The sequence below is a fragment of the Mesocricetus auratus genome, unplaced genomic scaffold (genome assembly GCF_017639785.1).
Source record: "Mesocricetus auratus isolate SY011 unplaced genomic scaffold, BCM_Maur_2.0 Super-Scaffold_15014, whole genome shotgun sequence".
In the NCBI taxonomy this organism is placed as follows: Eukaryota; Metazoa; Chordata; class Mammalia; order Rodentia; family Cricetidae; genus Mesocricetus; species Mesocricetus auratus.
Window position 1 is genome coordinate 31,040,265 of NW_024429186.1, and position 13,372 is coordinate 31,053,636.

The 13,372-nt window shown below is 46.3% G+C and overlaps 1 protein-coding gene across 2 annotated transcripts in view; it reads right to left on the reverse strand.

Annotated features, from left to right (window-relative positions):
* The window catches only part of Ift43 (intraflagellar transport 43), a 75,700-nt gene that overhangs the window by 11,665 nt on the left and 50,663 nt on the right, over nt 1-13,372 (reverse strand). For both annotated transcript variants that reach the window (XM_040742711.1, XM_040742713.1), the window contains exons 4-5: nt 11,203-11,235; nt 9,890-9,936 (exon numbers count right to left, since the gene is read on the reverse strand). In XM_040742711.1, the coding sequence (XP_040598645.1) occupies nt 9,890-9,936; nt 11,203-11,235 (80 nt within the window). The remainder of the gene's footprint in view (nt 1-9,889; nt 9,937-11,202; nt 11,236-13,372) is intronic.

Genomic DNA, 13,372 nt, shown 5'->3' on the forward strand with positions numbered 1-13,372 from the left:
ACTGGCACGTCCAAAACCAGGGACCCAAGCAAACCTATTCTCTTCATGGTTCACATCCCAGGTATTTTATCATAGCAAGGGAAAGCTGACCTTATAGCTACTTTTTTGTTGCTGCGACAAAATACCTCACTACAAGCAACTCAGGACAGGGGCTATCTCAGCCCACAGTTTGAGGGCACAGTCCATTGTGGCAGGGAAATCGAGGTAGCAGAAGCTTTAGGTGGCTGGTCATTTTCTATCCACAGTCAGGAAAGCACTCCTTTCTATTCAGTCCAGCTGTTAGGGTGGGTCCTCCTGCCTCAATTAACCTAGTCTAGAAAGTCCCTCACAGCCACTCTGTGATTTGTCTCTGGGGTGATTTTGGATCCTGTCAAGCAGAAAACCAAATGCTGTCAAATGTAAACATAGGTATCCTTACAAGTAACACTGAAAACAAGGGTACTAAGTACTCAGAATTCAGCACTCCCTCCCCTTAGTTGTAATTAGCTGTCGCCATATTACAGCTAAGGGGCCTCCCGTGGGACTATGATAAAATGGTGTGCCCAGCAGTCCTCACTGTGGACAGTAGTGTTGTATTGTTAGCTTGAAACTAGCCAATGCGGCACCACAGAGCCTGGCAAACCCTGCCTTTTTGTGATTGGCTTTCTTCCTCTGGAGAGCTGGTTGCTAATTTGTCCCTGCCATGTTGTTTATTGGCCATGTGACCTGCTCATTATTTAACACAGCAGAGCTTTCAGTCCCTCCTGGGTGAGAGGGTGATTATCACTGAGTGGGGGAGGGGGCGCACAGCAGCAACTCCACAGGTGAATCAGTTAGCTTTGCAGACATGGACACAAGCTTAATTATCAATACTCTTTCCCACAAGGTTGGTTTGTTTCAAATTTCTTACCCAGTATCTTGTAAATAAAGTCAGGCACCCAAAGGGAGGGCAGCTTGTCCTAGCTCCTGACCTCTGAGCACTGGCTGCCGTGACCATGCATGGGTGTTGAGGCAGAATAGGCAGGAACAGGGTTAGGATGACTTCCATGTATGGTACTAATAACTTTGGACTTAAGCTGGTTTATTTAATAAAAACACCAGTGGTAATTCTTGCTTAACTAAAACGATAAACACAAAGGAGCCAGATTTAGGAGGCACCTAGGAATTTTGCCACCAGCTGCACAAAGCTTCAGAGAAGCAGGCAGCACAATAACAATGTTCTCACTAAGCACGAAAGGAGGTTAGGTACCAGGCTTCCATTTGATCTGTTCTTAAACAACTCTTTCCACTCTCCACTGGAGCCGTTTAGGCGCAAAGTGACTCTGCTGTTTGCAGAAGGGATGACGGATACTGTAGAAGGGTTAAGCAAGAAATGAGACAGTGCCCAAAAGAGAGGCAGAAAGCCTCGTGATGGAGATGGCTGGGGAGCAGGAGTCGGGGGTCGCTGAGATCGCCCTCTAGAGATAGCCCTCTAGAGATAGCGCATTTCCAATTCCGCTGTCAGCCTGCATCTCACCTCTCTTCCAGCCTCACTGCGTGGCTGTGTTGAGCCACTTTTACCTATTTTCCCTGTTGACATGGATAGAAAATTGAGCAATTACCCTTAAACTCCAAGCTCTCAGATCATCCAGATTGCTACACTTGAAGAATTAAGTCCCCAATTGCCCCTGGCTAGAAGTGGCTCGACTCAGCTTGTCCTTTAGGAATTAAACATCTTTTTTTTTTTTTTTTGGTTGGTCAGAAGGATTTATTATTTCTAGGTTTCAAGGCATTTCACTTCTGTCAAAACTGGACCTCAGGATGTGAAAGACACAGCTCTCCCCAGCGGGGCCAAGGCGCACCCACAGCTCAGGGCTGCCATATGAGGGAGTCACGATGCCAGACACAATCCTGAATGATGCAAGGCCATGCTTGAGCACAGTGCCTCTTTCGTTAAGATCTTGTTTTCAGAGACTGGGGAGATGCTCACAGATATTCTGCTAACTTTGGTTTGACATAAATGACTTGAAAGTCGAGTCCATGTTCAATTGTATATTCAGCCAATGTTTTAACCTGGATATTTCCTGTGTATATATGTGAGTACTTGGGTGCGTGCGTGCATGTTGAGGCTAAAGACATCAATCAGGTGTCTTCTTCAATTGCTCACCACCTTATTTTCTGAGTCAGGGTGTCTAGTGAACACTGGAGCTTCCAGCTTTGCTTAGACTGGGTGGTGAGCACCCTTCTGTTCCCACTGCCCAGAGCTGGGATTGCAGGCACTCATTGATGTACTCCAGGTTTTCATGCGGCTGCTAATAAAACTCAAGTTTACGTTTGCATGGCAAGCACTTCACCAACCAAGGCTTCCCTCCCCCAGGGCCCCTGAATATTCATTTCTGAAGTAAAGAATTTCTCTTCTCCATCTCCGTGCCTCTCAGTGTTCTCGACAGCCTCACCATCTATCTTCACCTTGCCTTCTACTACTGAGTGGACTTCGGGGCAGATGGAGACTAAGCAGGCCTGAAAGAGGTTAGGGGTGACACACCTTTGCGCCTGTGGTTTCCATCTCTATCTCCCAACTCCCGCTGCCCCTCCCGGACAACTTCTGTTCTTCTCCAAGCTGACGAGTGAAAGTCAAGTCTTTAGATTGCCCTTCCACTCCATCACCGAGTTCAAGTTGATTTTTCTAACAGCACCTGTACTCTTCCTTCAGGGGACGGAGTCATAATCTACTCCTTTTTTGTTTTTTGTTGTCTGTTTGCTCGTTTTGAGACAAGGTTTTGCTGTATAGCAGCCCTGGCTGTCCTGGAACTCGATCTGTAGACCAGGCTGACCTTGAACTCACAGAGATCCGCCTGCCTCTGCCTCCTGAGTGCTGAGATTAAAAGCATGCGCCACCGAATCCAGCTGTTCCTACTTATTTAGTTGTATGGTAATACGTTTTATTCCTGTCCCCTGCTAGGTTATAAGCTGCCTTGAAGGCAAAGACAATGGATGGATACCTTGTTCACCATCATCTAGAGCCCAGTCTCATGCATCACTAAGCAGAGGGTTATACAAATAGTTGCTAAGCCAACGAGTCAGTGAGCAGCTTGCCCAAAGTCACTTTCAGGGACTGACTTCAGTCCTATTCCAGATGGTGATGTCCCTTTTCAAATGTCATGTAACCTTCTGTGACAGATACCTAGGGCAAGCTGAAAACTTGATTTTCAGAATGGATGGTCTACGAATTGAAAAGTAGGATTATGTGAGATTAAATTTTTTTGCATAGCTAAAAATCTGCATATTGAGCGCCTACAGAATGGGGAAAAAATCACTGCCAACTATGTATCAGATCAGGAATCAGAATGTGACACTTTCGGGACTGGAGAGATGGCTCAGAGGTTGGGAGCACTGGCTGCTCTTCCAGAGTTCAATTCCCAGCACCCACATGGTGGCTCACAACCATTTATAATGAGATTTGGTGCCCTCTTCTGGCCTGTAGTCATATAGAACACTGTGTATATAATAAATAAGTCTTTAAAAAACAGAATGTGACACTTTCTATATATAAAGAACTTCAAACATTAAACACCAAATACCATCCAATTGACAAATGGGTCAACGAACTGAATAGGAAGTTCTCAAAAGAAGAAATAAAAATAAATTTTGAAAAAAGTGCTCGACATCCTTAGCTGTTAGAAGTGCTTTGAGGCTCCATCTCACCCCAGTCAGAGTGGTCATCATCAGGGAGACCAACAACAAATGCTGAGGCTGTGGGGGAAAGGTCACCCTTTTACCTGACCGTGGGAGTGGAAACTAGGGGAGCCGCTACGGAAGTCAACGTGGAAGTTCCTCAAAAACCAAAAACACAAGTACATGACTCAGCTGGACCACTCCCAGGAATATACTGGAAGTACAGGAAGTCAGCGTACCATGGGGATATTTGCACATTCATGTCTACTGCTGTACAATAATTCACCACAGTGTATAACAGCACTGCTCTACGAGTCACCTAGATGTCCATAAGCAAGCGAAAGGAGAAATATGGTATACACACAATGGAATTCTAGTTAGTCAGAAAGAAAAATCACATTATGACCTTTAGAGGAAAATGGGTGCAACTGAAGATCACATGCAATGAGACAGACCAGACCCAGAAACACTATATTCTCCTGCGAAGACTCTAGGTTTAAATGTACATATATGTGTATACAATATACGTGTGCACATGCACGTGCCTGTGTGTGTGTGTGTGTGTGTGTGTGTGTGTGTAAAGGGGAAGGGGAGATCTATGTGAAGAGAAAGGAGAAAAGAGTAATGGAATACATGTGGCAAGAGAGCAAAAGGAAAGGGGCCGTTTGATGGGAAGAAGGGGACCAGTAAGCCACAGGGAGAGGGCAAAAGAAAGACCGGCACCCACCCCATCACACAAAGTATGACGTCTGTGTATAAAAATAACAAAACAAATGCCATTACATTGTATAATAACTTAAAAATGTATTTTAAAAGACTGGATGGTTCTGCCATTGGAGGATGCTCGTCTAAATAGAGAAGACTTGATTTGCCTTCCCAGGGGTCGTGTGGAGCTCTGGCTGCTCACGACTCTCGAGCTATTCTCTATAATTACAACCTCCCACAGTTTAGGGATAACTGCAAGAGCTTCAAGCTAGAACCAGCAGGTTAGAAAGATGGCTGACAATCTCCCTAACATCACTAAAGGTAGTATGTAGTTGGAACGGACAAGAATCGGGACTTAGCTCTGCAAACCAGCATCCCTTCTGGCCACATTAACCATTCTCCATGTGGAGTCTCTCCTTACACCAGGCCACTCCTTCTCTTCAGCTAAGCAGGCCCCGTTCACCCTTCATGACCTTCCTTCTTCCTTTGGGGTTTCCAGCCTATACACAACTAAACACACAATCACTAACACGTAGCCACACCTGCCATGCCTCCCCTCATTCTCTCGTATCTTCTGTTTTGCTTCCCAACAAGGGTCTGTGTTCCTTTAGGGCAAAGACATCCTGGTGTTTGTGAAGGGTTTGCAAATCGCTTCCAAAGACTTAATCCAACCTGCAGATATGTTCTACTTACAGGAGTTTTAAAAAAGGATTCGTTCTTGGGGACTGGTAGCCCAGCTCAGTGACAGACTGCTTAGTTTGTTTACACATGGCCCTGGATACAAACTCCAACACCATAAGCCTAAAAGTGTCATTTTAATTTCATATTTAATTTCTATGCTGGGGATTTAGCCCTACAGGAGCTATGGGCATTTTACAATGAGAAATACATCCTCAGCCTGCCTGCCATCCTTTGGAATCTAATTTGAAATCTTTCAAGCTGGTCTGTCTGTCTGTGTCCATCCTTTTGTTGTTTCATGTGCTTGTCCGTCTGGCTTCTATATCCATCTGAGCTTACAGCCTGGCATGATCTTGCAAACAGCCCCACATCATGTGTTCAGGCTCACCAGCAGATGCCCGAGCCTCTTGTAAACAAACATCGCTCCCTGTTTCCATTCTGAAATCTCCTGTGTCTTTCTGCCCTAGTCCCTGGAAGGATGGGGCACAGGTGGAGAGATGTCATGCTTCTCCTCCCTCCCCCAGGTGTCAGGGCAGGATGAGTGCTATTCACCGGGTTGAAGGTGTTGAGAATGCTACAGAGACAAGGCTCCTGAGCCTGCTCCACGGCTGACGGGCAGACAGGCAAGGACCAGGAGTGTCTTCTCACCAGACCAGAAGCTCCGGGAGGCCTGTGACTGCCTTAGTCACTGCCATCTCTAGCACCTGGGGCAACACAGGCCCCAGTTGGCACTGGGTGAAAGCCTGTTGACCCTCCTCCATAACCCTAACCTCCGAGGCCGGCAGGAGAAGGAGACAGAATGAGGGAGACTTGCTTTTGGCTTCTCTCTTCTCCATTTGCCACTGCCCACCAGTGACCCTCCCTAGCAGGTGAGATCACCCCTTCCTAGGTGAAAACACCCCTTGCTCCCTAAGATCCTGAATTGGGCTTTATTAAGAGAGCCAGTAGGTCTCCGTACAGGTGTCCAAGGAGATGCTTAATGTCATCGTTGAATGAGTGGCGTGGATGATTCATGGGAATCACTCCTGGACTCTCACCACCCACTGGATATTCTAAGTTCAAGGAAGCAGCCTTCACTAGCCAACCAAGGAATTCTCTGAGCAAAGATAATTCTAGAAACTAGTTATATGTAACATGATTCTTAGCGCATAATGCATTCTAAACATTCACATTCAGTGAAATGGACTAAGTCGAGTGTGAAGTGTGACATATGAACTGATTTTCCATTAAGGACGCAAGCAGAACTGAATGGAAAAACAGATTTATGCTAGGGAGGGGCATCTCTCCGGGGTTGGGTGGGTGAAGAGGTAAGGTGCTCTCTTGGGAGAAATGGGTTTGTGTGTCAGGCCTCTGTGCCAAAAATAAAAAAATTCACATGCCAGGTTTATGAAAGGGAAAATATTAGAGGTATTTTCTGAAAATAGGCCTCCTTTCTTTTCTTGGTGGGATTTGACTAAGCACCCATCAGTCACTCTTAGCAGTCTGTGGTGAGGATACCAGCATATCTGAGGAATCCTCACAAACGCTCAGAATAAGAGCTCTGAGGTGAAAGGTCTGCTCAGAATCCTGTGACTCTCGTTTACTGGTGGTGAGACCTTCAGCAAGGTCACTCTTCCTCACCTTGTCTTCAATACGGGGAAAACTGCAATTCAAGTGTTTATCAACAGGTTGATGCTCTGGTATATCCATGCAATGGAATGTCACTCACCAATAAAAATGAAGACACCAACAATACATGCAGCAACCTGGATAATGTTGGAATCATAATGAGAAAAGCTAGGCGTGCTTCTATTTCCATATACTGGGATAAAATGTATGTACTTACACTTTCATTTAGTCTAGGACATCAAATTGTTTTTATCATAAAAAAGCATCAATTGTTGAGGTCAGAGGCGAGGGGGGAGCAGTTATGGAGACTCCCTATGTTCACTGTGACAGTGGTTTCATGACATATGAATGTCAGCCAGACTCAAACTGCCGACTTTAAATGGTTAAGGCTTTCTGTGCTTAAACAGACTCAGTCAAATCAATTTAAAAACCTTTCCCACAGAGAAATGGGGGTCAGCAAAGTGTCTGCAGGACAAGCATCGAGCTGAGTTAAGATCCTAGGAACCCAGATAAAAAGTTAAGCTTGGTGGTGTGCACCCAACACTCCAGCAACACAGGGCAAGGGCAACAAGCAGAGTCCTGAAGCTCACTGGGCGACCTAATCAAATTGATGAACTCCAGGTCCAGTGAGAGACCCTATTAAAAAATAAGGGGAGAGGTGGTCTAGAATGTGTACACATATACATGCACACGTGCACACACACACCACACACACACCACACATAAACACACACCACATACACACACTACACACACACACTACACACATAAACACATACTACATACACATACCACACACATACCATACACACATACACGACACACACACACACCACACACATACCACACGTAAACACACACCACATACACACACCACACACATACCACACATAAACACACACCACACACATACCACACATAAACACATACCACATACACACACCACACACATACCACACACATATACACCACACACACATACACCACATATACACACACCACACACACACAGAGTGTGGATTATTCTTGAGAGTCACATGACACAATATGTAAAACATAAGCTAAATGTGATATCATATCCCTGTTATCCCAGACAAGAAAATGTAAACCACCTGGTTTGGTGGCTGATACAAAGTGAACTCTCAGTAGTAAACGGTGATGGCGACACTGGCGGACAACTGAGGTGTAGGAACTGATTCTCTTGGGAGTTGGAAGGGCAGTCTGAGCCCTGCTACACTCTGTAATAGCCTCTAGGCCTCAATTTCTCAATGTGTTAAAGGACAGGTTGTTCAACGTGGCTGAACGAGCCCCTCCAAGCCACAGCAGCGACTCTAAAGCAGTGGCCCTATGGCAGCCGGCACAGCCTCTGGTCCCACACGTTAACAGGCAGAAAGTGCAGCATTTGCAAAGGTTGGCCGGGACACTTCAGAGTTACTCCTTGATCTGGAGCCCTTCCCACAGTGAAGAAAGTAGGGTTCCAGAAGCCCTTTGAGGGCCTTGGAAGGCGGCTCCAGGCAGAGTGGTGAGCAGCCTGGAGATAACCCTGTGAGCATGCGCCAGCAGATCAGGGATCGCGTTGTTTTCTTGTTACTTCCATTTGGAAGTTTCAGCCAATGAGCTCTAGAAATCAGGTTTCCTGAATTTAATGTTTCTTACATAAAGCCCACATTTCCCCATGTCACAAACAAATACACAAGCAACTGGAGACTGAAGTTACTAAAAAAACTGACCCGCAGGGCACAACTTGCCATACACTCACACCTACCCACTGTTCCAGACTGCCCAGATGCCTACACTGCAGATAAACCCCACTATCATCTCCTAGTTCAAGCTGAGGCTCCTGTCCTCCCCAGGCCTCAGAGGTCTTCAGTCAGGGTGTGAGGCGAGACATCCCTAGGACTCCTGGGGAACCAAAAAAGGCTTGACTGCACCCAGACAGGGAATCAACACCTTGATGAGATCGGTCACATAGCAGGCACCAAAACGGCAGTCCTGCTGATGGAGTCCTAAGATGGTGGATCCAACACAGGCAGGACTCTTACTGGGTAAACAGAAACCTGAACTCAGCAGCCCCCAGGAATCTTAGGATCTGGGTTTCTGTTTGTCAGGAAGGCCACTACTTCTCTTCAACTGACAGGGCAAAATACACTTGGTTGTGGATAACCAGTTTGTGAGCCTCCACCCTGCTGACTGCTGTATAAAATCCAGGCTTTCCCGCGGAGTTGCTGTTCTCTGATTTTGTGAGACAGTACGGCAGTCTGTCCCCTCAATAAGCTACCCACAGAGTGATCTTGTTCAGTGATTTCACTGCACTCACTTACAAGATGCCTTATACTAATCCATGGCCATGGGTCACCCTCAAGCCAAGGAAAGCTACAAATACAGCTCAACATGAACTGGAAACTTACTTAAAACATTGTACCTTTTTAAAATGCAATTTTCTTCCTTCCCTCCCTCCTTCTCTCCCTTCCTCCCTCCCCCCTTCTCCTCCCCTCCTCCCTCCTTCCTTGTAACTTGATTGTATGGTTCTTGAGCATGAACTTGATAATTGACAACATTTTGTCTTATTGGCAAAAAGTTGGACATGTCTTAGTGCCAGCTCCAGACAGCTCCCAAAATGAACAACTTGATCACCATCAAAGATACATTACCTGCCAACAAACAGGTCAGCCTTTGAAGGGGGGCAAATAGGTCCAGGATCAGCATGTTCACATCCAGAGTGTCCTATACTCATCAATGTGTGTGTGTGTGTGTGTGAGTGAGAGAGAGAGAGAGAGAGAGAGAGAATACCTCTTTCAGAAGAAAAATGAGTCAACAGAAACAGACTCAGAAGGGACAGCAATGATGGAATTAGCAGCCCAAGCACTCAAGATGGTTACTAGAGACTACTGTAGCAACAGAATACACATGGGCAAATAGAAGGTTTGTTTTAAATAAGAAGAACTGGGGCTGGGAAAGAAGCTCTGTGGGTAAGCGTGCTTGCTCTGAAAGCATGAAGGCCTGAGTTTTGAATCTCCAACAACTGTGTAGGTGGGTTCTGCTGCTTGGATGTGTAATCCTGGGAAAGGTAACTGACACACTGTAGCGGAGTTCTGCAGGACCAAGGAGGAGAGTGGATAAAGCAGGCTCGCCCCCCACCCTCCCCGGCAGGAGCATTCAGAAAGCAGAGGTGTGAGCAGCCCTCTGGGATTTAAGCTGTAGCCAAGGACTGCCTAGGGGCTCCCAGGCCTCCTGGCCATGCCCTGACTTCCTCTAAGGCGCTCACCTTCTCCTTCATCTGATCCAGTCAGGTTGTGCTGTTTGAGGCGGCGGCTGTCAGAGGAAAATAGGAGAGCAGAATATGAGTGTCAAACACAGATAGCAACAACCTAGAGTTAACAGCTGCCCTGGTTAGTTTTATGTCAACTTGACACACAAACTAGAGTCATCTGAAAGGAGGGGACCTCAGTTGAGAAAATTCCATGAGATCCAGCTGTAGGGCGTTTTCTTAATTAGTAATCAATGGGGAAGAGCCCAGTCCATCGTGGGTCATGCCACCCACAGGCTGGTGATGGGTTCTGTAAGAAAGCAGGCTGAGCAAGCCATGGGGAGCAAGCCAGTAAGCAGCACCCTTCCATGGCCTCTGCATCAGCTCCTGTCTCCAGGTTCCTACCCTGCTTGAGCTCCTGTCGTGATGTCCTTTATTGATGTGGAAGTGTAAGCTGAATAAACCCTTTCTTCCTCAACTTGTTGTGGTCATGGTTTTTCACAACAGCACTAGTAACCCCGTCTAAGACAATGGGTAATACATAAAAACTCTCCTTCTGCCGTAACCTTGGTCAAACCTTTTCAGGCAAATTGGTCTGCTGTGCATGGTGGCATAGGCTGTGCAACACACCATCCCCAAGGGCAGCAACCACAGACTGACATGAATGCTCTTCCCAACCCTGCAGGGGTGACAGCACCTGCTGTCATTCCATTGTCTAGAACCCTTTTCCTCAATTTTAACTAACTTCATTTTTAAAACGTAAGTCTTAGAAGAAGGCCAGGGTCAGTAGACTATCTTTATTTCTGCCCATCTATGTTGTTACAGCAGAAAGTTTGGGCTGGTACCCTGATACCTGGACATATAATCCTGAAAAGCTGACAGACTACGACATGGCCCCAGTGGGTTCTGACCTTCGGGTGAAGGCAACGTGAAGCAAGCTCTTGACTCACCATGCAGATCCCAGCCCCAGGCCACCACCAGATTCCAGAGCCCCCGATTTTCTTTTTGAGATTCACTATTACTTTTACTTGTGTGCATGAGTGTTCTGTCTGCATGTTTGTCTGCACATTGTATGTGTGTGCCGGTCTCCATGGGGGTGGGATGAGGAGGCTGGCGCCCCTGTAACGGGAGTCAAGGATGGTTGTAGCTGCCACGTGGTGCTGTAAACCCACCCTCGGTGTTCTACAAAGGCTGTTAGCTGCCGAGCCATCTCTCCAGCCCTCCCTCTGTGTTTTCAATGCCATGTTCAACACAGACCGGAGAGACAATGACAGTCAAGGACACACTGCCGCACAGCTCACTACAGGATACACAGGAACATGAGAACTTACTCTTCCATCTCTTCAGAAAATTTCTTTCCCAATCTGAAAAGAGAGAGAAAGAGAGAGAGACAAAGTTTATGACAATCCATGAATGTCACATGCTGGAGTATGCCTGGGGAGAGGTTCAGGTAAGTGCACGTCAGCATACCCCAAATGCTTTCTTTGTAGCCACTGTAAGGATGTGTGTGTGTGTAACTGTGGATGTGTGTGTGTGTGTGTGTGTGCATGTGCACGTGTGCGAGGGTGCACCCCCAGCTATGCATGTATTGAGTAGAGGCAGAGTTTGGATCAGATGTATCCTTGAATCACCTCCTACCTTCTGTCTGTCTGTCTGTCCATCCCCATCCACCCCTTGGAGACAGAACTAGCCTGGAATTCTCTTTGTAGACCATGCTGGCCTGGAACTCAGAAATCCACTTGCCTTGCATTCACCTCCTAAACACTGGGATTGAAGGTCCATATCCCATGTCCTGCCACCATGTCTTTTGAGATGGGTGTCTCTCACTGAAGTTGGTACTCACTGGCCAGACAGGCTGACCAGCAATCTCTGGACCCCCGCCCAATGCCAGGGTTACAGACATACATGACCATATTACTTTTTTATGTGGATGTGGGGATCAGAACTCAGGTCCTCCTGACGTGACGGCATGGTTACTTTACTGCCTGGGCCATATTCCCAGTCCCATGTAGGGTCTTCTTAAAGCCTTGGCTCAGTACAACTCCAAATTAGATTGTTGGGTTTGAGTGTTGGCAGAGCCAAAGCTGAAAACGGACATGGATACACACAATGCCTCTCTCAACAACTGGCTGCCTCACAACAGCTTGCTTTTGTCACTGACTAAGGCTCTGGCTGTATTTGGTGCTGTCCTTACCAGCCTAGATACTTCACAGGAACACAGGGGGTGTGCTGACTCCTCTTGTAAGCAAGCAGCCTTCTCTGTCTTCACATGACTGGCACTGGGTGAGATCTGAACCTGTGTGACACCCATGCCTTTACCTAAGGCAGCAGTTCTCACACGTTAGTGACATGAGAGCCACTGGGAAGCCTGTTAGAAGAGCAAACTGCTGGGCCTGGCATGGAGATTTCTGAATCAGCTGATATGGGGACAGGGAACCCAGGACTACATACTGTTGTTGTTATTTGTGGTATTATTATTATTATTGCTTTTATTAAGTGGTATTAATAGCTTGTGTTCCTGGGAACAGAAGTGAGGTCTTACACATGCTAAATACTCTTCTCCTGAACTACACCCTCAATCTAGGACAACAGATTTTAAACAAAATTCCAAGTAATTCTAACCTAAGAAAGTCACCACAGACACTCTGGCTGGCAACTGTTGATGGTGTTTAGAGGTGGCTTTGGGGGATATGGTGGCTCTATTTTTCTATGTTTGAAAATCCCCACAACAAGACTTGCATTTTCTTTTAAATAAATTATTTTCAGTCTGAAATCTAGCACACAATAGGCAGAGTCTGGGCGTGGTGGCAGTGTTACAACAGCTGGAAGCATGACATTCTCACCTTTGTCAGTGCAGAGCCAAAAATGTCACAGGAAGAGTTCCCTCAGGCCAACTACCATGTCTGCAAGGTGGAAATAACTCCCCCAGCTACTGAGTATACATTAACTTCTTATCAACTAAGAAATAAAAATATAGCCTAAGTTTAAATAAACTAATCCCAACTGCACTGTTTCTTTTTAATATTTTTCATTATTTATTAATTTTTCATGTGTTTGAACTACCAAGTAGGTGCTGGGATTTGAACCTGGGTCTTCTGGAAGAGTAGCCAGTGCTCTTAATCACTGAACCAACTCTCCAGCCCCCTGCACGGTTTTGTTGTTGTTATTTTTAATTTCTTTTCATCTCTCTTGTATGAGTGTTTTTAGTACACATATGTATATGTACCATGTATGTGCCTGAAGAGGACATCTGATTCTCTGGAACTGGAGTTAGACACTTGTAAGCTGCCATGTGGGTGTTGGGAACTAAACCCAGGTCCCTTGCAAGAGTAGTGATTGCTCTTAACCCCTGAGCCAGTCTCCAGCCCCACCCACTTCCAGCACTGTTTTTAAAAGTCAGAAAATGACGGATGAGGTCAGGAGAGAGAAGGGAACAGGCAGGTGAAGTTGGAAGAAAAGGGACAGCTACTCACAGATTTGGATAGTGAATGTTCTTAAAGG